Source organism: Perissodus microlepis, chromosome 3, assembly GCF_051167445.1.
Source record: "Perissodus microlepis isolate ML-2025 ecotype Zambia chromosome 3, ASM5116744v1, whole genome shotgun sequence".
Classification (NCBI taxonomy): domain Eukaryota; kingdom Metazoa; phylum Chordata; class Actinopteri; order Cichliformes; family Cichlidae; genus Perissodus; species Perissodus microlepis.
Genome location: NC_140463.1, coordinates 42,491,444 through 42,515,066, shown reverse-complemented (window position 1 = coordinate 42,515,066; position 23,623 = coordinate 42,491,444). Strand labels below are relative to the sequence as shown.

The 23,623-nt window shown below is 41.1% G+C and overlaps 1 protein-coding gene across 3 annotated transcripts in view; it reads left to right on the top strand.

Moving 5' to 3' along the window:
* Nucleotides 1–23,623, top strand: part of nlgn2a (neuroligin 2a) — a 241,736-nt gene that overhangs the window by 81,101 nt on the left and 137,012 nt on the right. For all 3 annotated transcript variants that reach the window (XM_084924534.1, XM_084924532.1, XM_084924533.1), the window contains one exon: nucleotides 1,357–2,226. In XM_084924534.1, the coding sequence (XP_084780660.1) occupies nucleotides 1,719–2,226 (508 nt within the window). In that variant the 5' untranslated portion in view covers nucleotides 1,357–1,718. The remainder of the gene's footprint in view (nucleotides 1–1,356; nucleotides 2,227–23,623) is intronic.

Here is a 23,623-nt window from a genome sequence, read left to right as displayed (position 1 = left end):
TGTTATCTGCTCATCAGCCTATAGACTCTAATTATCTGCCGTCTTGCCTCAAGCCTCTTAAATCCCATACTTTTACATTTTAAATGGCTTTATTGGCAGTGTGAGAGAAAGGGGGAGTGGGGGGAGAAAACAAAAACAGAGGTGGGTACAGGCGATGCAATAATATCCTTAATGATGCCTTTAAAGGGGACAATTACGGTAGGGCGATAAAGCAGAGGGGAGAGTGTGGAAAAAAATGCGATAAGAGTGAAAAAGAGTGCGTGAACACTGAGGAGAGATCTCACTGTACTCCCAGCGTTACTTACTGCTGGGCCTTGTGTGTCCCGCACCGTTACATAACACCACGCAACAACGTAACGGCAGCCTAATCTCCTCCTCGCCTCATGCATTTCTTGACTCTGGATCTGTTAGATGAGGATTTGCACATTTCCGCTGTAGATTACATGAATGGCTGTACAGAATGTGGGCTTTCATTCATGTGTGGCTCAGTTAATGCTACGAGTGTGTCTCTGTGTTCTGCGTATAGCCAGAGAGCGCCCCAGCTGGGCTGTTCTAAGCTGCTTACAGGCGCACATTATTGACATTTGACCTTACTGGGCAGTGAAAGGCTCGCCCTAATCTCCAGCTTCTACTCGTCCACCAACGCTGTCTACTGTACTGTCTGTAGTGTTGCCTCCACGAGAACCTCTGAAGCCTCGAGGAATTTAATAACCAGAAATATTGAGGCATCGCTAGCGGCGTTGTTCGGTGAAAACTCGGCAGAGATGCGTGCGTGCTAGCTGCCAGGTTGAGCTCGGCCCGCCAGGAGGGATCGTGCCCTCATGCAGGTCGCACTGGGACAGCAGGATTTTCATACGTAATGAATAGAGAGAAATGTGGAAATGTGCACTCAGCGAGGAGCATATATGGGATTATGTTGCAAACGCCAGAGGAAGTAAAAACATGATGGCAGAAATTGCATTTGTGTCATTGTGTTTGTTTTTGTTCTTCTGTCCATGTTGGAGAGAAACATTTTCAGCCTCGTGATGTAACGACTTGAAGTGAAACACGTTGATCGTCACATGAAATGCTCCCAAAATGAACCCTTGTTAGTTTGATCTCCACAACACTGGCTCTGGATTTAGAAAATCTTTCATTTCAGGAAAAAAAAAGAAAAAAGGTCCCTTGGCAACAGCTGAAGGTGAAAAAATGTTGAACTGACAACATTTAATGGAATATATTTCTGTTTCAGATAAGCTTAATCTCTTTTATCTTTTCTTCCTCCCTCCCTCCCCCCGCCCCCGCTCTCTCTCTCTTTATCACCGTCCCTTAAATCTCTTCCCTCCTCCCCCCCTGCTTCTCTGTCTCATTCTGCAGAATTCATCATCAATCCAATTATCTGGATAATTGAGGACGAATAGGTATGGAACGCAACAGAGCCACGGCTTGGGAAGTGTTTCGGATCACCATTGCTCAGAATCACCACTGACCTGGCACCCACTCCAAGGTCCGAACCCCTTTATCCGGCACCCAGAGCCCAAAGGACCCTTCTCTCCCAAGCAGCTGCCTTGTCCTCCACTTCACCTTCAGTCAGCGCCCTTAGTCTTGGTCGAGTTTCTAAAAAAGCTCCTTTTTAGTCATTAAGGGTTTTTTACCTTCCAGATTGTTGGATATAATCCACTTTTGCTCATAAAGAGAGACGTTTTCCCAAACTGACTAAAAGCAGGTGGCTGAACAGTATGAACTCAGTCATGAAGCCCCTTCCATTCTTTATAAATAGACAGAGTCGGCGGAGTTTGTCGTCCAGGACAAGCCACCTCAGCCTTATGACAGACTGGTGCCTCATGAGCGTCCTAGGCCTCATTCTGCTCTTCAGTCTAGCCTCAAGCCAGAAGATGGATCCTTCTAAACACCCTATCGTGACCACTAACTATGGGAAGCTCAGAGGCATCAAGAAGGACTTGAACAATGAGATTCTTGGCCCTGTGGAGCAGTACCTGGGTGTGCCCTACGCCACGGCGCCCATCGGCGATCGCCGCTTTCAGCCACCTGAGGCCCCGGGATCCTGGCAGGAGATCCGCAACGCCACCCTCTTTGCCCCTGTGTGCCCTCAAAATGTTCACGGTGTACTGCCGGAGATAATGCTGCCCGTGTGGTTCACAGACAACCTGGACGTGGCGGCCGGTTACATCCAGAACCAGAGCGAGGACTGCCTCTACCTCAATGTCTACGTGCCCACGGAGGATGGTGAGTGGGGACAGGGTGAAATGAAGGGTTGGTGGATGTGGGCCTTTGAGGTCTTTGATGGGTAACATTTAGCACAGGGAATAGGTGGACTTTTCACTAAGCTCCAAACCCTTTAGTTACTATTACCGTACCGTTCTTGTTGAGCTTTCCATGCTCACACAGCAGGCACACAGTTACTGCTGTACATGTGTTTTTTTAAGTCTGCAACATCAGGTTCTTGGTAGAAAAAGCCGACTTTTTGTCTGGCTGCCAAATAGAAGATTATATGTGAAGTTTGTTGTTTGATTGAGGATAACTGACAGATTGTTTTAGTGTTTGCAACCAACACCTTTTAGCTTGTAGCTTTAGTAAAGTCAGTAAAGCTCCAGGCACAAACAGCCGCACCATGTAGAAGACAGTCTTTTTTTTGTTGTTAAATATATTTTTTACATTTATATATTTTCTTAAATATATTTTAGAAAGTACTTTTTGGTTTTTTTGGTTGTGTGTTTTTTCCATCTGACTGATAGATCCAGGATTGCTTGCTAGGCAACAGTACCCTCACCTATTCAGTCTTTAAGTGATGACGTATGAATCCTGCTTCCGGGCCCAAACTACTCTGCGTTTCATCAGGCTGCTGTGTTTTTAACATGTTTTACTGCTTTATATCTTGTTGTATTTAATCTCAACAAGCCCCTAAAAACACTCACTGTCGGCTTCTCTCGGTTTTTATTACCACTATTAATTTCAAAGCTCAGTTTTTAAAACCTTAGGCTGTAACTACAGCCCAGCCCATGCAGCAGTATATTAATGACTAACCTCGTATTGTGGATGGATTCTCTCAGTTGTTCTCCTGACTAAAGTTTGGTCCGTTTACAGCATCCTGCCATGCGGTTGCATTTGCCCCTAACCATCGGGAACCCCCACGTTAACTTTTATCAAGTGGAAAAAAGTTAGCGTTCATCCTCCAGCTTCACTGTTTATGTTATGCTAACATAGCTGTGTCGCTAGCAATCACGTAGCACATCATTATATACCAGCTAGCCAAACTTCAGTAACCCTACAAACGTCACTGTTGTTTAGTTTTCTGTCTTCATTTATGTTGGAAGTGATAACAGAGCTGTACGTTTTAATTTTTTCAGAAATCTCTCAGTCAGAACATGGAATATTATGTTTAGGCTGAAACTAGCGAGCTAACTCTCTGCTAACTTCTAACTCTGTTAAATTTAATAAATTCTGTTTTCATGGATGCCTGGATGTTAAACGTAATTGTTATACCCGGTAGAGCAGCAACGCTGATCATTTTATTACAGATGAAAGAATTTAGACAGTTTTTAACTCTCAGTGATGCCGCAGTGTTCATTTGACTTATGGACCTGCAGCGGAGTTTGGGCCCAGACACGGCTAATCACGTCAGACTTAAAGACCGGATAGTTCAAAAGTTCAGCTGCTGTTAATCAGCCCATGCGTCCTCGATATCATTTTACATTAATCTGTCGTCCTGTTGGCTTCAGCCTCATGTTCTTGGACTTCAGCCGGCTACAGCAGCCTTGATCTTTGTGATCTTGTGCGAGCTGGAGAGCCACTCGGACCAGAACCTCAAGTAGGCAGAGAACTGGTTCATGAGCTGCTGCACTGAGACGGTGGAGTTGACATTTGACCTCAGGACGAGAGACTAAGCAGAGGACTGGCTGAGCATTGCTTGAGAGTCACAAAGAAGGCCTAATTATAGGTGAAGAGGAGCACCTTTATCTGCCAATAATCTGTGCCCGCCACACCACCATAGACATACAGTTAAAGCAAGAAATATCTCTTCCAGTATTGTTAGCTTGCCCTGGTGTTAAGTTCAGACTCGTGTTTCAGTCTAACTTCTGACTTGCTTTGAATACACTTAGTTACATTTGAAGAAGCAAATGATGATGAAGTGATGATTTATCTGTTTAGAGGAGGGGCTTAGTGAACAGTCACTCTTTACAGGGATAGTCTGAGTGGTTGTATAAAAGTTACTTTCTACACTTCTTTTTTAGAGTCTTTCACAACTTTAAAAGCTAATATTTCATACCAACCTTGCACATAATGTAGATGACGACTGTTAGTTTTAGGACTATGCTTGCGTCTGGGTTGGACTTGCATATAAAAGAAACAATATAAAACTCCACGGAGAATCAAAAATCATTTCAACTACCCCTTTGCTGTTTTTATGGTACCTCCAATTCTGTGTGTTATAAAACAAAAAGGCCAGGACTGGAGCAGCTTTATGAGAAAAGGGATTAGGTGACTTTTGACTTTACTTTTTTTTTCCCAGTCAAGAACTCTCTTCTCTCAACTCAGATCAAACTGTGGACATTTTTGTCAGTCTAGGGACTATTTGGTGTACGAGCAATAAGGGGGAAAGATTTCCATGTCGTCGGCAGGTGTGATATGAAAAGTGGAGACTCCCGTCACCTCCCTTTCTCTCCTTGCCGAGGATATTGTGCTTCACATTTTTGTCTTTCATTTCTATATCTCGAGTAAAAGCTGCACAGCTTCCCAACACCTTTTTATAGAGACAAACTTGTAAGCATTTTGGGTTTTGCTTGGAAAAGAAAATAAGACCTGAAAGCTAACTGGACGTTTTCCAAAGAGGAATGAAGTGTTACTAAAGATCTGTATTGAGGCTAAAAAAAGAATACTCCATGATGTAGCTTGACAGTGTCTGTGTGTGTGTGTCTTTCTCACCAACACTTTTAAGTCTCCCTCTTTGCCCGTCCATCAGAACTTCTTTCAATTTCTTTTTTTTACCCACCTCGCAGTTCAAAAACATTCCTTCCGCCTCTCCACTGCAGCACCGCAGCCTCAGCCCTCGACACCCCATCATTGCCACTTACGGCTCCGCGGGCAAATTTAGAGCATTATACATCAGGTTTCACTTTTTTTTCCCTGAGATGTGTGATGTGGAAATGGAAATGTCATAACTCTGAAACATATAAACACTCGCTCACGTTCTCCCGTGCAGCGCGCCTTCTGCAAATGTCACACAGGTGCTGAACATCTCCCCACAGTGACCTTCATTCATCAATGTGAAAAATCAGCAGAGCGTCCGGCGGCGTCGGTGTACCACACGGTCACTGTTTGTAAGGTGCGTCCAGGTTAGAAAGACATTATCCCAGCAAATACTCACCTGGTGCACGTGCCATAATTTATCCCAAGTGTGGAAAAAAAGAACTGCAGATCCATATGAGCTCGCTTCACCCCCTCCCCCACCCGTCCTCCATCATCACTGCTGTTATATTTACTGTGGTCGAGTCAGGTATGACATTGCTAGCCTCAGCAATCTCTAGCAGCCCCGGGGTTGCCGTTGTCTTTGCTCCTCTGCCTTTTCTCCCTCTTTGGTTTCCAAATCATTTGTTACACATGCAATGGAGGAGATGGAAGGAAACGAGGAAAGGAGGATAAAAAACAAGGAGAGGAGACTAGGGCTAGAGATTTTTTTAGGGTATATGCATTTTCTCTTGCCACACCACATCTGTCACTGTCTTTCTTCTTACTTTTAAAACATGAATTCACCGTCTCCTGAGAGTTTTGTACTTGTATCCTTTCGCAGGGCACCCTTAAGACAGAATCCTTAAAAAAACTCTGGTTTTAAGTGGATTAAGTTGGCAGAATTACGCCTTAATGCTGCCGTCGGTGCAAGTAGGAGAAAGTGGGACACTGACATGAATGTGTGTTTGTTCGTAGATAAACAAATATGCTAACATTTGGCGCGTACTCATGGCTCTTTAATTAATATTTAAGTGCTTAGTAAGTTGCAAAGCTAGCCATGTGTTGTCATTTCTTTCATTCATCCCATGGCGCTCCTGAATAAACATGCTGCTGAATGTGTCAGTCTTTTAGAAAAAAACAAAATCAAGAAATGAAACAAATTGAAAGAAAGAATGAAAAATGACACTTTTTAATATTTGATTAAAGACAGCTTCATCCAATTTAGTAATTTCATATCACATTCTTTGACTATATGAATAGTTTTGAGCAGAAAATGCTAATCACTGAATGGGTTTTCATGTTTTCTAAACACATTAAATAGCTTATTGTGTATATATTGCTACAGAAAAGACACATTGCAGCACCTTTTGGATTTCAATTAGAGACTACATTTCTATCCAACACATGGTGGCCTCTGGGAGGCACGGCAACGACCCAAAACATACAGCCAGAACGATAAAGAACAAGAAGGCAAGGCAAGCCACTCTCTGGAGGTATTTACTGTTAAGGAAATATTGTATTATTTTAGTTTGTATATATTTGTTTGGTTTATTTGTTCTTTTAAAAGAACATTAAGTTGGTGGTGCAGTAAAGTCAGTCAGATAAGGGAAGCATGATGGATGTTTGCTTTGATTACACAGACATTATGTAGGAGTGGGTTAATGGGTAATAGGTATTGATGTGTAAATAGCTTGAGCTTATTATAGAACACTGTACTACAGTATATTTCCAAGTAGGCCATTCGTTCTCATACTTTATTTAAAGATGTGACACATTTTGGGTTCAGCTTAAAAGAAAGGCAGATGTAAAATGTAAAATTGAGGTCAGAGGTCAAATGTAACATGCCATTGGACGCAGACTATAATATAAAATTTCCTGATCCTGATAGACCTGTATCAAAGAAAGTATAATTTGAAGCAAAGTTAACAATTTATGAGTTTATTTGCATTTGAAGATGAGGTCAAAGGTCAGATGTGTTTAGAATGCCTATATGTCCCTTCCTGTATAGCTGTATGTTGAAAATACAAACAATGGCAGTAAAAATCTTCATTTCAAACAGCTCTATATAGCATTTATTATCATCTTGACCTTTTAGGCTAACCTGTTGACCTTGAAGGAGAGGTCAGAGGTCAAATGTGACATGATATCTTAAATCTTAAACCACACTTGTAATAGACCTAGTTTCAAAGTTATACGACTTTCTGTCAATTTTTGTTCAATAAATCATAAAGTTGACCTTGAAGACCTTGAACTGGAAGCCAGATTTTGATGGATGATTAACATGACCGCATGTTATCATGTTTACAGGCAGAATGATGACATGCATGCAGATACTACAAAATAATAACCTCCTTAGTGGAAGTAATTATTTTATTAACAAGAAAAACAAAAATGCATGGAGTCCATCAAACCATCATGGAGTCAGTTAGAGAAATTAAATGAAGAACCAGAAGAGAGCCGAATCCTTAAAAACGGGATGAGTTTTCCAAGTTGTTTGGAACAAGCTACCTGCAAAGTACCTTTAAAGAAGAATTCGAAACATTCTCAACTGCTTTAAGTGGTTTTTAAACAAAGAGCCGTCCAACATTCATAAGGATTAAGATCTGCTGTGGTTTCCATTTATTAGTACCTCTGAAGGAATAAAATGACCACTAGGTTATAATAAAGGCTTTGCAGTGTAGAAGTAGTCCAGTGAGGGTTTATGGACTCAGTCTTGGTTTTTGCGTCTGGCAGGTAGTTTCCTCATCAAATGCTGGGAGGCAGGAGCTCCACTGGTACTCCTGCAGATGATATCCCATAAATCATAGCGAGAGGTTTTCATCTCACTCCTGCAGAGTCACGCTGGATCGATGGATGAGGCGAGGGGAGGACCGGCAGCCGATGCCGCCTCAGGCTCACAGACAGATCACATGCTTCTCTCAGCAGTCGGCTGCTGTTAACACAGAGCAAGCCTTCATGGTGAATAAGTTGGAGTAGCTGGACTCAGCAGCCCACAAATGGAAACTCGTTATAAATGTTTACCGGCATACACAATCCATTATGGCTATGCTTTGTGGAGTTAGACACAGGGAATAAAGAAACCATCACTTTGAAGTCTGCAGCAGGAAGTTTTTTAAAGAAAGTTTGTCCCATCATTATACCCACAACACCTACAAAAGCCTAAATTGACAACCGAAGCTGGAGACACTTGCCGCATTTGTTTCCGTTTCAGCTTTTTAGCACTTTGATCTTTTTGAAGAAAAATGTATATTTTGCCTTGAGCTGCAGCTTGATTCAGCCCCAGATGTGACTGTTTCAGTAGCATTTAGCTGCTCAGGACCAGGCATCTTAAAACCTTTTAGCATCTCCACTCAAAAAAGGAATGGGTGGTTGTTACGTTTACAAAAGTCTAAAAAAAATTGTAATTTTAACAAAATAGTTTCATGTTTCTATAGTGAACATATTTAAGTCATGTAGGATCTGTATGAAGCAATTCAGCAACTTAATTTGTTCTTGTTGAGATGACATGATACAATCTAGTAAGAGTGGTTAGTTGTCTGGGCTCAGGAAATTCCCAAGATCACACGAGATTTGAAACTGAAGAAAAACCACTGGAGTTATAAGAGACACACACCACACGTGTGCTGTTGCTGTTTATTGTGGTTTAACCTGTCGAGGACAAAATGTAAAGAAAATTCAAGTTGTGTAATCATAGCTGTCCTACTTTTGTTAAGTAAGTGGACTGACAGCTTGGTGGTGTGGTGGTTAGCACTACTGCCTCACAGCAAGAAGGGTTCAAATCCATAATCTGACTAGTTGGCAGTGGGTTCTCCCAGGGTGTTATGGTTTCCTCCCACAGTTAAAAGTCATGCACTTATTGGGGTTAGGTTAACTGGTGATTATAAATTACCCGTGAGTGTAAATGGTTGTTTGTCTCTGCGTGTTAGCCCTGGAGACCTGTCCAGGGAGTACCCTGTCTCTTACCCTGTCACGTCTGGGATAGGCCCCAGCCCCCGTGCAACCCTGGTAAAGATAAAAGGATGGGTGGACTGGAGGTTTTGTAAATCCATTAAGATTTTATGTTTCTTTGACTTTGTTGAGAAAATTGTGAAGGATTAAAATATTCCATGAGCTCTGCTTACTTTATCTAAACATGTTTCAATCACCTTATCAACACAAAATGCACAGGCTTACTGAATGTGAATATGTGAATGTTGAGTTAACTCAGTTGTTTAAGTTGCTGCCAAAGCAAAAACTATTGAATTAAGTAAATCCAACATGTTCTTTTTTCCAGTGTCCACATCAGTGGCATCTGATCTAAGGTTAGCAGTAGGGCTTGTGTTAGGATACAATGAATATATGAGACTTTGTCTTCTAGTTTCTGAAAGTTGGCCATTTAACAAATAGCTAAAAACAAAACACACCCTAGACGAGCTTCTGGTGGAGGTTTATGATCTAGGACAGTGATGCCAAACTTTTTTATGTTGGTGTGAAATTATGAATTAAAAATGAATCGCCATGGGGGAGGTGTTCATTAGAAGGAAGCAGTTGTAAAACTGAGAAGTCCAAAATGTACGCCTCCTTCACGACTAATGGGTCGTTGTCGGGCCAATCCTGGCCCGTGGGATTTATGTTTGACACCCTTGGGGTATTTTTTCTAGCACAGTTTTTGCCCTGAAATAACAAATGCAACACCTCACATGTAGGACACACTATTACATATTACCCCCATCTATGTGACAGTTCCTCACCAGCTTAGAGGTGTTGCTTTCAGCTCACCTTTATTCAGAGAGGCTGCAGTATGAATTAGCGCTCCTCACAAGCTCGGTCAGTTTCACAAAAACTGCAATCAAGAATGTGAGCGCTGAAAGGGAGCACTGTGGAAACAGTTAAAGACTCACATAAATTAGTTATGAAATTCTTACATCCTACATTCATGTATTGCTATCAGTGATAAATAACTGTATGGATAAGCATGAGACAAACTCCAGTGCTCCCACAAGAACGCTACTGGTGGTAGGCTGGGGTTAAATCCCAATAAGCTGTTACAAAAGTGCCTTTAAAGCTGTTCAATTAGTCCCTTCCAAGTGGGTATACGTCAGTTTTGCCAGAGTACCCTTTGGGATTTGAACCGCTAACCTCAGCGTTGTCAGTGCTGTGCCTTTTTGGCAGAGATGCACGGTGCATGCTGGGGGCCTTATAAATTATTACATCCGATGCTTCATCTATCTCCATGCATCAAGCTCAAGCTCCCACATCTCCCCATTCTGCAGTATTTCAATTTTCTGAGGAGATTCATCAAGAAGGGTTCAATACTAATACAATAATGCACACGGTGGCCGAGCGCCCCTCTGCAGCATCGTCAAAAGGCTAGAGATGCATAAATAAGAGATAAAAACAAACAGATAAATAATGGGAAAAAGTGAGAGAAGTGCCAGCGTGCAGCAGTAGACGTAGGATAGATATTGCTTCTGATGCCAGAAAAACCTTGATTATTCTGCTCCATCTCTTTCTTTATGTCACCTCTTCCCCCTCCTTACCCTGGTTGATACCCTCTAAAGAACAAAAATGGGAGAGAAAAGGGGATTATAGGAGGGGAAATAGATCACTATCTTTCTGCAGGCAGAATACACTTCCCCTAGAATGAAAAATTGCTGTTACATACAGTATGGGCGCCTGTAACCCTCTGCAGATGAAATATCCACTGTCTTTCTCGCTCACACACACTTGACAAAAGTTTTCTTTGATGTAAGGGTGCGCTTGCCAGAACCGAAAGACAGACCAGAGGCTTAAATAAAAAGACAAGGACACAATGAGAGCAGAGTTAGATTTTAAGCCAGGCATCTTGAGGTGGTTGTTGTATTGTCAGAGATGGAGGTTAGAACAGAAGGCCTCATCCAGCCTGTGGTCCAGCCCTTACAAACCAAATCTGACATCATTGCTTTTTTCTTTTTTGCCTCCTCTCATGTTTCACCTTCCCGTTCTCCTGCTCAGTCTGCTCCCCTCTGCTCTGTTCTCTGTCCTGAGGCACGGTGGTGCAGACAACGAATGGTCTGCTCGGTCAAAGGCTGTATCTTACACTTAGGTGGCGAGGGCAAAAGAATCAGCCTGGGTCAGTCGCTGCCTTTCAACTGTTCCCATCATCCATGTAGGATCACAAAACACACAGGACCACACGGCTGGTTGTTGAAAAATCTGAAGACTAGTTCCTCAAGTTCCAAATCTGGTCTCACAATTGGATTAAAAAGTTATATTTGTGAAGTCATTCTTGTGTATGTGTTGTGTTGCCTGCCTGTATGTGTATTGACAGTCAGGAGGTGGATATAGGGTGCAGAGTTGTAGGGTGATAATGCTGCGAATGCAGATGCTAAAAAGTAGGCATATAAGTCAGGAACGTTTATATTTCTAACTGTTGAGTTAAAGTACAGAAGTGGGGCTTAAAGAGATTGGCAGGAGTAAACAGTAATGTGTGACATGTATCTGACTTGACGTTAAGCCAGAATAATCAGATTACATTTACCCTTAGGAAGTGATAAAAACTCTTAGATGAGCGGCAAAAACATTTTCTATACTAAAAGATGAACTCTAGATTCCTTTGATGTAGTACCTCTGGTTATACGCCTAGGTTTTTAATTTTGATTTTAATGTGGGAGCTTATGAAATAATTGACATTTACATGACAAAAAGCATCAACTTGTCAGCAAAGAAACCGCAAACGATCTCTGGGGAGGACTAAGGGTTGTCTTATTTTTGATATTTGCAAAAATCTGAAGACGGAAACATCACTCTTTGCTACACTGTCAAGTACTTTATGAGCTGAGAGGAAGAGGAGCAGATTTTTAAATTGCTGACTGCTAAGCTGGTGTAGCTTGTGGGTTTGATGGACTGTTGAAAGAGAGGAAAGGTTATTAGAAATGTGTCCAGAACTACTTAGGCTAACATATCTTACAAGACAAATCTGCACAGAAAAAGTGTAGAGTTGGTGGGAAAAGCATGAGAAAAGAAAGGAGCATCTGCCGGAAACAGAGAGGGTCTGTCAAAAAAGTATCATCTTTTCATTGGGTTTTATGTGATGGATTGTTACTTTCAAATCGTGTGGGCTGCAGTTGGGTAGTATATTATCTGTAAAACTGCACCTTGTGTGTGGGATGCAGTCCAGTACCATAATTGGTTGTGGTTTGAAACAGTTTGAAATCAAAGTCTAAAATTTTACTTCAGTAAGTTGATGCAGTTGGCAGCTCAGCAGACATGAATTTATTTGAATGTGTAGTGTACATTTACCAAATTTCTGCCCACCACTTGTTGATTTTCTGGTGTTAAAAAAACAGTTTGAGAGCATCATATATTACAAGGTGTTATATCACAAAGTTGATTTAAAATACAAAAACAGTTAAAAATACTAAGTTCTTCTTGGCATGCTATGGCCACACTGACCAAGCTTTTAGCGAAAGCAAAGGCAGTGTCACCAGCAGTTCATTAAAAGTAGGGATTTCATTACTGTAACGTGTTTATTTACCACATCATAATATTGATCAATAACTAAAATGGTTCTGAAGTTAATAAAAAAATTAATTGGAGGAGAACTGTTAAATATAGAAGATGAAGTCTGTAAGAACCTTTTATTAGCTGCAGCTAGCCATTTAAGCTAATATTCACTTAGTTTGCTGTTTAGATAAAAAAACCAAAACAAAACGTTGAGCGCTTCAGTTGTTATAATTGTCACAAGTGAACATGCAGTTATTCATATTTGACTCGGGTTTATTGCACTGTCCACTTGCTTTTGTTAAATTTAGTGCAAAGCAGGTGAGAGCTGCTAATGTTATTAGAAACCTCAATAAAGACAAGGGAAGTATGCCCCAATGGGCGTCATAGTCATAAAGATGACAATTTAATATAGTTATTAACGTACTGCTAGTTCACCTTTTATATTTTGTTAAAGGAACTCTGGCTTATAGCACATTAGGCTTTCTTCACTGCTGGTGTAGCTGGTAGGCTAATTAGCAAGATAAGCTAATGATTCCAGTTTTGACTGTGTAAAAGATGGCAGTAGCCACAGTGGCCTCACCCACTGGTTTGTGGGCACATGTTTTGAAGTTTAAACGTTTGTCTTTTGGCCATGGGTATCTTGGTGTTTTGAATAAAGGTCTCCATCATTAGCTAGCACTAATTAGCTAATTAGTGCTAGCTAGCTAGCTTTGTTTGAAAGGTATAGCTATTTCAAGTCACTGTTATTTTTAATTAACATAAAAAACAAAACAAGCTAAACCCATTTACTTTACTTACTGGAGAAACTGAAGTGTCAGTTCACTATGTGTGTTTGTTTTTTGTTTATTGTACATCTTTGAGAATCTTTGAGATCGACTGATTTTCAGAGCACTCTTGAAGTAGCCAGCTGAAGACCTGCAGTGTGGCTTCCTGTTTTTCAGTCCTGGGTTAAAGCAGTGAAACTCCCTTGTGCTTCATGATTTTGAACAAACACACCTCCCTCCATTTCGGTAAGCCTCTTGAGTAAGCTGAGGAGCAATGGTGTAGTTAGCGAGGGACGCCGGAATGAAGAGAGGGTGAGAAACATGGGAAGGAGGGCGATTCAAGGAGTACAGACTTTAGATTGAAGTCATGTGAAGGAAGGAATAGAGGCGAAGGAGGGGATGGAGGGATTGTCTTGGCAACCGTCTACCAGTTCCTGTGTCTTCCTGTCAGAGTGTGCATCAAAGACTGCATGCATTTTGCCTTTCTACTCAGCTCTGAATGAAGGAATTAGCAGCAGCTCAGTTCCTGCTATTTATAGCTTGTAATAGAGAGAGAATGAAAGGGAATGTGTGCATGGATGTTTGTGCTGTGTATGCATGTTCATGCACTTCACATGATCCCAACAATCTGCTGTGTGTTTTTAAATGTTTTGTTGCATTCGTGTGGGTCATTGATTTGATCGACTCTCCTGTCCTTCCTCAATCTTGCTGTTTTTCTGTCGTTATGGTTGCCCTCTTCTCCTGTCCTCTCCCAGCATTACTACATCGTTCCTCTTTTCACTTCACATTCCCACCATTTTACCTCCCTGCTGCCTTCCCTCCTTCCTCGCTCTCTCTCTTCAGCCCCCCCACATCCTCCTTGCATTTCTCACAGCTTCCCAGTCATCACCATATGCTTTGGATGAGCAATAAAGGCAGAAATAGGATTTAGCAGTAGACAGTCCATTTAAATGATCTTTTTAGCCGCAGGAGAGTGAATTGACTTTACAACAGTACTTAAATATTAAGCTCTCAGGCTTTGACTATCCATGTTCTTTTGGCTTGGCTTCTGTAGCAGCGCTCCAGCACAATCTGGGATATCATCTGAATTAACTCGGGGATTGATGGAGTGCATTTAATGTGATTTGATGAAGTCTAATATTCCGTGTCTTATCAATTAGACATTCCCTGTGATCACACGCTCGCTCCCACACGTGTGCCTTTTGTAGGTTTAAAACCCCCAAATACTCGATAAGCTGTTCCTTCCAGTGGCACTTCTTCAAAGTGAAAAATGTCCACCTGTTCAAAAAATGTTTTTATCTTTTATTATTTTTAATTATTTATTTTTTAAAAGAAACAAAAAAGTAACCTCGTGTTGGTAATGCATTGTTTTAAAGCTGCTTGTTTTAAAGCCACATGTAATGATAGCTCCTTTTTATTTAAATATTATTTTACCAGGCCACTTTATTAATAGCTTCCTAGTTCCTCACTTCCTACCTTCCTAGTATATTATCTGTCTAGGAAAACCCATAATGCATTTGTTTGTGGACATCCCCAGTCTTAGTATTTTGTGCAGTCACTGCTAGCAGGGTAGCTGTGGGCCTCTCCCACCTTATAGTCGCTGTTGCCTGAGATTTATTCAGCAGCTGATGTCAATAGCCAGCGTAAAGCACAGCTTGCAGCCGGAGGAGAACTGTGCTGATCTCAGTGAGGTTACAGAGGAAAACAAGGATTGCCCTCTCGTGCTGCAGTCGAACACAGCGGGGTTAGAATTCATCCGCAGGAAGGAAGACTCGCTGGAGGAGCAACTGATTACTTTTCTTAGCTTGTTAAAATGTCACAAAGCAGGAACAAAAATACTTCCAGAGAAGAAGCGTATGAATTTAAAGTCTTTTTATGAAGTGCTTCTCCGATGCACTTTAAACTCACTTCATCCTGTTTTCATTTTGTGTCACGATAAGCGTCTGGCTACTAAAACATCAGATACTGGTTGATGAAAATATTAAACTTAAACCAAGCAAATGGTAAAACAAAATCCTGCGTGCATGCGAACATATCCACAGCTTTGTATCTCTGGGATAACGCCACGAGTAAGCCACTTTATACTGTTAGGATTGTGAAGCTGTGTTTTTCTGGCACAGCCTCAACACAGCTCAGATTTTGTGTAACGTATAGCGGGAGAGAACAGTCATAAATCGCCGCACACTTCGCAGTATATTTGCCTTTTATAATTAATCCTCCGGTTTATTGATATCGTTCACATTTTGAGCTGCTGAGTCAGGGATTTCGGTGCAGCACGGTCAGTTGCCCTGTTACCATGATGTTGATGAGACCAACAGTGTTGGGAAATTACTCAGCAACGCTGTGAAACAGAGATAAGCTCAGAGTATAGAAGAGGAGTAGTGTCCTGCTGAAGGATTTTATTGAATGGCAGCACAGAAACGAGTGAAACTGATCCCAAACTTTCTGGTTATAATTAGTCGATTTGATCCCTTTGTGCTTGATGTTTACTGTGTTTTTACTTGTAATGGAAGCGAATCATGATAAACCTTATTCGGGCTGAGCACAGATCTGATCTACCTCTGTTTTAGGTGTCCCTGGAAATTAGAAACAAATCGTGTTCTCAGGCTGAAAGTGCACTGCAAGTGTTAATAAAGTAACCTTGAGAAAAGAAGATATAGGAAGATCAAAGAGCCCAGCAACCTGTGAGGCATACAGCAAAAAGAAGAATTCAGCTGTCTGAGGATTAATAATGGCTGCAGTTTGCCTCAAGGCTTAGCTACTGAAGATGCACATGTATGCAAACAGACACACACACACAGTCACAGACTTGTTGGTGCATATACACATTTAGTCACACTGCTCACTGTGCACTAAGAGGTATGTTGCTGCCTCCTATCCGCCCCCCTCTCTCTCTCTCTCTCTCCTTTTTGCTTACACACTCACAAACACTCACACAGACTCACACACACACACACACACACACGTACCCGTCGTCTCTTTCAGTGCAGCTCAAAGGGCCATCTCTTCAGGGCTTCTGAAGCCGAGGTCGCCTGTGGCAGTGAATGCAAATTACCCCTCCTACAAACACACACACACAGCTTCCTATGCCAGATCCCACTGCTAACAGTGCCTCCCACAACACTGAATGGTAAGGGTAGAGAGGAAAAGAAGATTTAAAAAAGGAAGGAATAGATACAGAGAGCAGGAGGTTATCCAGAGGTAAGGCCTCCTCCTCTGGAGGAACAAGTCCATTGATATCCTCACGCAGGAGAAAGTCAATGAATCACATGCAAGCCAATTCATCACGGGTTAGCAGGAGACGCTGCTCAAGTCAGGGAGACGCTGATTGTTGGAGATGAAAATTCAGTTTCGTTCTCAGTGCGGCTCAAACACCTGGACTAAAGAACTCATGCGTACGCACACAGATGCTGACGTGCACAGATGTACAGTGTGGCGTGTCATATAGCATGCAGGCTGAATCACGTGCTTACTGTAACATAACAAAAAAATGAACTATTTATATATTCACAGATTCACAGTTTGGATTCTTTGATAGTTGAAGTTAAAACAGATTAGAAGAACTGTACCCACACCCTGTAAGCTAACATTAGGACACAACGGCACATTTAATATCATATCATCAGAATGTGGTGGTGTATCAAACTACCAGCTTGTATTTGTTATTGCATTATGCAGCTTTCAGTCTTGGAACACTTTCCGTTTTATATCACTGTCAACGCTCTTCTGCAGTGTTGTGTTTTTGCGAGATCACGTGCGGCTTTTGGCTCTGTCCTCAATTTGTTCTGTAATGAAATTAAGAAACAGCGCACATTCAGTTGTCACTAACCAGCAGCTCACTGCCGTTATGCACAGTGACGCCAGTTTGGCCGTCTGGGAGGCTTTTTACCAGCAGCACGTGCCGCACACTCATAGCGGTGCAAATTTCAGCACCACGGACAGCGTCACAGAAACTGTAACTGATCGCAGTTTGAAGACACTCTGCTTCTTCCTTCCATCAGGCTTTATGTAAATTCACCTCACATAATGCTTACAAGTGAGCTTTCAAGTAAGTAACCATCTGCTCTTACAACCAAAACAAAGGAACGTTTTTGCTATTCAGAGTTTATGCTCATCTGTCATACTATTCATGTCACAGGAGTTTTCTATATCATCACAATTCAAACTAGTATGAATTACAGTAATCCACAGCCATGAATACTGTGTTATATTATTGTTATTTCACCTGTATCAGTAGTTGCAAGCTTCAGTCCAACCTCTCTACTTACTGTGGGGGAAATATTTATTTGATCCTCTTTTGAATTTGTAAGTTTGCTCACTTACAAATGAGCAGTCTCCATTTTTTATGATAGTTTAATTTTAATGAAAAGAGACAGAAAAGACAGATACAGTGAGACACATTACATAAAAAAAGGATCATAAAAATGTTAAAGTTTTATGTCACTGAGTCAGATAAGTATTTGGTCCCCTACAAACCCAGCCAGAGAAATGCTGAGTATGACCAAAACAACACCTTCCCCTGCTTTGGGCACAGGACATTTGTTCATGTATCCTAAAATATTAGACTAGAATCTACATCCCTCAACCAGAACACTGAAGATGGGTCCTGGATGGGTCTTTCAGGATGACAGAGACCCAAAACATACCACTAAGGCAACAAAGGAGTGGCTAAAGAAGAAGCACAATAAGGTCCAGAGTGGTCCAGCCAGTCTCCAGACCTTTAACCTACAGAAAATCTGTGCAGGGAGTTTGCCAAAATCCCTCCTGAGATGTATGCTAACTCGGTGACTGACTACAACACTAACTACAAATGCCTTACCACTGTGCTTGCCAACAAGGCTTTCTCAACCAAGTGCTAAATCTTGTTTTGCTTGGCGATAAGATATTTATTTCACTCAGTTACATGCAAATCAATTTAAAGTCTTGAGCATCACCATAACATATGAATGAACTAACTGTTGAAACATTCTGCATGATGCAAGAAAGTCAAGTTAATCACAGAGCATGGGTCTACGTGTAGGTGATGTTGATTACTACATTTAGCTTTACATTTAGGCAGAAAAACTTTAATAACTAATGGAAACACAAGTGATTCTATGAGGTATTTTTTTCCATGAAGTGCTAAACTTTTAATTTCTTATCAAAGTTTTTCTTCTTTTTTTTATGGATCTAATCAAATACCTTTTTAAAGCTAACAGAGCTGTTCCCCACTTGATTTTTACAGTAAATGCAGCTGCTACGGGTTTAGTCTCTACCTGACAAAACACATTACACTGTTGGGTTGTATGTATGATGTAGCTTGGGGAGATAAGGTGGCTTGAAAAACAGATGGCAATTGAACTGTCCAAAAGCATTAAAATAACATGTTCTACCACTGCTGTCAGCTCTGCCTTATTTCCCAGACGTCTCCTTTAGTTTTGCGCTCAAGTTTAATAGGATTTTACTCCTATTTTAGAAGACCTTACTGAGCTAAATTAATATTAATGGAAAATCTCAGATGGTTTCATTATTCAGACTTAGCAGGGTTATTTAAGAGTGGACTTTTCCTTCAATGAAATATGCACAACTTACAAACATAAGGAGAGAGGCTGAAAAGCCAAAGGGAGACACAAAAGGTATAAAAGTATGTATATAAGCATGTTTCTGCATCCTGGTCTCCCTCCTGGCCTTTTGACCCAAATTACTCCCTTTGCTCCATCTCAGTACTCCGTCAGGGGTCCACTCTGTCAGCATTAGGAGCTGTGCCTCATCTGCTCAATGGTTAGTAATGTCCCAGTGCTGCAGCCTGCGGTGGAATAAGCTCTTACAAGGCTGCACTGAGAGGACCGAGCGCTGAGATGGATTTAGATGGTGGAAAATAAAAAAGTGTCTGCCCCAAACCAGCTTCACTGCTTTGTGTCATCGCTCTCAGAGCAGCCGGCAGAAGTTACTCAGGCTCTTTTATTAAGACTTGCCCAGATTGCTGTGTGCACTGACCGTCTCCATCCTAAAGTTTTTTTATTTAGTGGAACGTATCAAGTAGGATCATGTGTCACTATTTAGAATTTCATTTTAAATGTACGCCATCATTTACAGAAAATAAAACGTTGACCTCTGTTGATTCCACTTCTGCGAGGCTTTTACTGCTGCAGCTTTACTTCGTCGGCTACAACCACTGGTTTATGGTGGCTAATGGTTAGCAAATTTTAGCAAACTGTAATGTAGTGTAGTGATGTAATTGTTTTCTAAAAATGTGTTTGTATTTAGAGCCTAATAATGATCTATGTGAAGCAACAGGCTCAGGAGTATATATTCTTCTTTTCTCTTCCTTTAAAATTAGCTTGTGTGTGCGTTTGTGTGCAAGGTATGATTTTATGAGGTTTTATTTGTGTGTGTGCCTGTTTTGGTGCTCCTCCAGTGCAGGAACCTACTGCTCATTGTGGTTGAAAGTAGTAATTTTTCTTTTTCACTGGCTCATTTTGTCTCTTCACTCACTCTGCCGGCACTTTCATTATCAATGCGTGCGCACTGATGCACTGACGCGTGAAACAATCCATTTAGCTGTTAGCGTGTTTCAGAGATGAAGCAGTCTATAGCTGATTATTTAGAGAGAAAAAACAATGAGGAGAAAGAGCGGCAGAGGCTGATGAAGAGTTAGAAACAACAAGAGGTCCCAACTCAAACGCAATTGATGTGAAGTCAGGGAAATACTGAATAAGTCAGTAAGGCAACAGCCACTGCTAGGTGTATGAGGGCAATTCTGTGGGTGTGTGTGTACTATGTCTACATATCTTTGTGGGGACCAAACATTGAAAGTCTACTACACTTGTGGGGAGTTTGAAGGCATTTTTGTGCTTTTAGTGTCAGGGTTACATTTAGGTTAGGCATTTATTTTTGATGGTTAGGTTTGGAGTAAGTGGCTCGGGAAAGCATTATGTCAATTAGATGTCCCCACAAGGATACGAAAACATGACTCTGTGAGTGCATGTATGCTTATTTAAACATCTTTGTGAGGACCAAAAATTGGCATGCCACTATACTTGTGGGGTCCAACATTCACTACTTCTTCATCCTGGCGTTGTTCCCGCTGGTGCAGGGTCTGCTTTTCGGTTTCTCCATTTGGTTTTCTCCAAAGCATCCTCGGGTGATGCGTTGACACCCTTAATGTCTTCCTTGATTTTGTCCATCCACTGTTTCTTCGGTCTGCTTCGAGGCCGGCTTCCTTCTGGGTCGATCCTCATAGCCGTTTTTGCTACAGAGTCCTCATCGCTTCGAATCACGTGTCCATACCACCTCAGGCGGGACTCTAGCATCTTTTCCTTAATTAAGGCTACACCTAGTCGCTAATTCCCAGGCTCCATCGGAGCATGCGCATCGCCATGGTGTTTAGGGCCTGCTCATGTGTGGTCAATGCGGGCCAACATGCGGAGCTATGCGGGCTACTGGGCGGACCACCGCGGGTCCAACTTTCACTTGTGGGGACCAAATGGCAGTCCTGATGAATTTGAAGGCATTTTTCAGGCTCATAATGTAGTTTTGGGCTTAGCGTTACAGTTAGGTTTATGCTAACCCTAATCATTTCTAATGATTATAGTTAGGGGAAGGGAATGCATTACGTCAATTCGATGTCCTCACTAAGATGTGAAAATGTGTTTGTATGTGTGTTCTCATTGTCAGAAATTTGGGTTTTCTATTGGAGGAAACAGTAAACTTGTCTCCCAGAAAACAGCATTAGAGACCACACAATACTGAAATCAAATAAATACACATATTAGCATCAATCAGAAACTTCACCTACGGACATACGTGGATGTAGCCTCAGTGATGTCACCTGTTGGTCCTCAACTTTTGGATTTTTGCTGCTGCCGTGTTTGCCTTTTGGAGCTAAAAGTAACCAGATTACATGCTAATACAACCAAGTTCCAGTTAAGTTCTGGTTACTAACCAAGATGGATTAAACTTTCATGCGAAGTAATGTTTATTCTCTTAAATTATTTTGTTCTGGATTTCTGTGCAGAGTTTAAGTGTTTTGCCTTTAGTAACCCGAAAAATATCAAGTGCAGCTTCCTGGGGCTCTGACAGTCTTTGTAGTGTGAGGTGAGTAAAGGAAAAAGTCAGTTCTAATTGAATAATTTAATCATCTAAAGCAGTTTTACAGAGGCAGAATTTTGATTTGTGATCCAGTACCTATTGAGGCATCCTATGGATTGAACTGTTGCCTTTGTATAATATAAATCTAGCCAAATTATGTGCTTAAATCTCTCTTTGGGTCTTGTTTTGGTCTTTCACCTGTGATTTTATTTGTTTGAAAGTTTTTCTGTTCTGTGTGTAGCGATATAAAAACAAAGAAGCACAAAGTGAGCGTAGTCCCAAACACTATTTGAGTCCATACTCAGTCACTTCAGTTGAATAAAGACATTCTTGTCTGCTTGGTGTCTCTTTAGGAGAACAGGCTGCTTCTGTGTATCATGCAGTGGAAGCAGCTTTGGTGCTAAAGAAGACTTTAAAGCCCACATAGATGGATAAACAGCCACAGTGATCTTGGACCATATTAGAAGGTTATTGCGCAGATCACCAACAAGCCTTTGTTTGGGGCAGAAATAGCCCAGGGGTTGAATGACTGTTCAAACACACAAACACAGATTGATGCCTTTGTGTTTTTCATGAACAGAGGCAACAGAAGACAATACACCGCAGAGATTACCTCTGAGATGAAATACTACATGAAATGGCAACAGAGCAGCTGAGCCTGTCGGCATTTTTGATAGCTCAACAGAGCAGCCTCCCGCCATATTTTTCTTGTTTCCCCTTTACCTCCTCCACCTTCCCCATATGTCAGACAACATAAAGACTTGTTGCTCTTCAAAGGTTAGCCTAATAAAGAGCACACACATCTCTGCTGACAAAACTGCAAATGTCAAAATGGTTAAAAAGCAAACTTTTCTGAGCATAGCTCTTATCTTATACGTGGAGTGAGGAACAGAAGATGCTCTTCTGATAGACGCAGGGCATTATGGGATATGGGGTCTGTGTCTTTATAGTATCTTATCACCTCTGCAGTATTAAGAGTAGAAATTGACTAGATAAGCACAGGTGCGAATTGAGAATTTGAAATATCGTAGTATGTGTGTCTTAAATTGTGATTATTTTGTTAAAATTGAACTCCAGACCTCTATAACTACTGCTTTCAAAGAAAAAGAAGAGTTTGTGTTTTTAAAAATCTATCATTTTTGCACAAATTGATTTCAAACTAATGCCGTTGCTTTTTGCGATCTTGCTATGATTCATTACACTCAGAACAATGGGATAGCCTTCTTTTGAAAGGCAGACCATAAGTCAGTGGTAATCGGATATAATCACAATATTTGGTACAGTAATAATGGTGAAGTGGTGAGCTGGCAAGCCTCGTCAGTGTAATGTTTGGAGTTGCTACCTGCTGAAGCCATTGTTTGCACTGGCGCTGGAGTGCTCAATTACAGCGAAAAGCTTAGAAATGATGACGTGTGTTTTAGACCTAATATCACTTTGCTCCCCAGCTTCTGTTATTTACATTTAACAGTTATGAGCTCGCTGCTTTGTGAAGCTGATGTGAGATGATCACCAGTTTATTAGGATACTTTTATATACTTTTACTTTTACTTTACTTTTATGTGCTTTTTACTTTTAGATTATTAACCATGGCCCAAAGTTATAATTAATAAAGTCAGCATACATTTTTTTGACCGTCACCCAGTGAAAGGTTTATGCCACAGCTGCCCTCAGTTACCAGCACTGGTAATTACCAGAATCATCACTGTTCCTGTAATGGTTAATCCATCTGTGTACCCAAGCTCTTTAAACAAAATGATGGTTTTAATGCTAAAATATTATTATCACTGTTATGCTTATTTTTCAAATTTACTGTTTTAAGAAAAAATAGTGCCTTAATATTATTTTTTATTAATTAATTACAGTTATTTATTTGCAGTCTTGAACAGAAAGTTAGTTTTAGTCCTTGAATGTTAAAAGTTCAAATGTGAGAATAAGGTTTTTGACAGATTTCTTTTCTTTCTTGTTTTCATCACAGGTGGACAAATACATTTGTTAAGCACTTTATGTGCAAATGAGCCAAAAGCTCATCTTTCAGTCTGCAGTCGGTCAATGAAATGAGGAGTCGCACCAAGGCCCGGTTCAAGTTATATAACTCATTCAAAGCTTTAGTAAACTCAAAGAGTAACAAGGAAATGGGCAAGTCTTTCATTTTTTGAGCGCTTAATAATTGCGAAACGTAAAACTTGTTACGTTTTTAATCACAATTTTGATTATATCATTTTCTGTTTAGTATAAGTGGAGTGTGACTGATTTATTGGTGGGCCAGTATTAGTGTTTTAGTGGTTTATTGGTATTGGCATTGATAATGGCTGGTAATATGAGTGTTGCTATTTGGTTTGCTCAGGGTGCTCTGCAACTTTCCATTTGGGCAGCGGGTA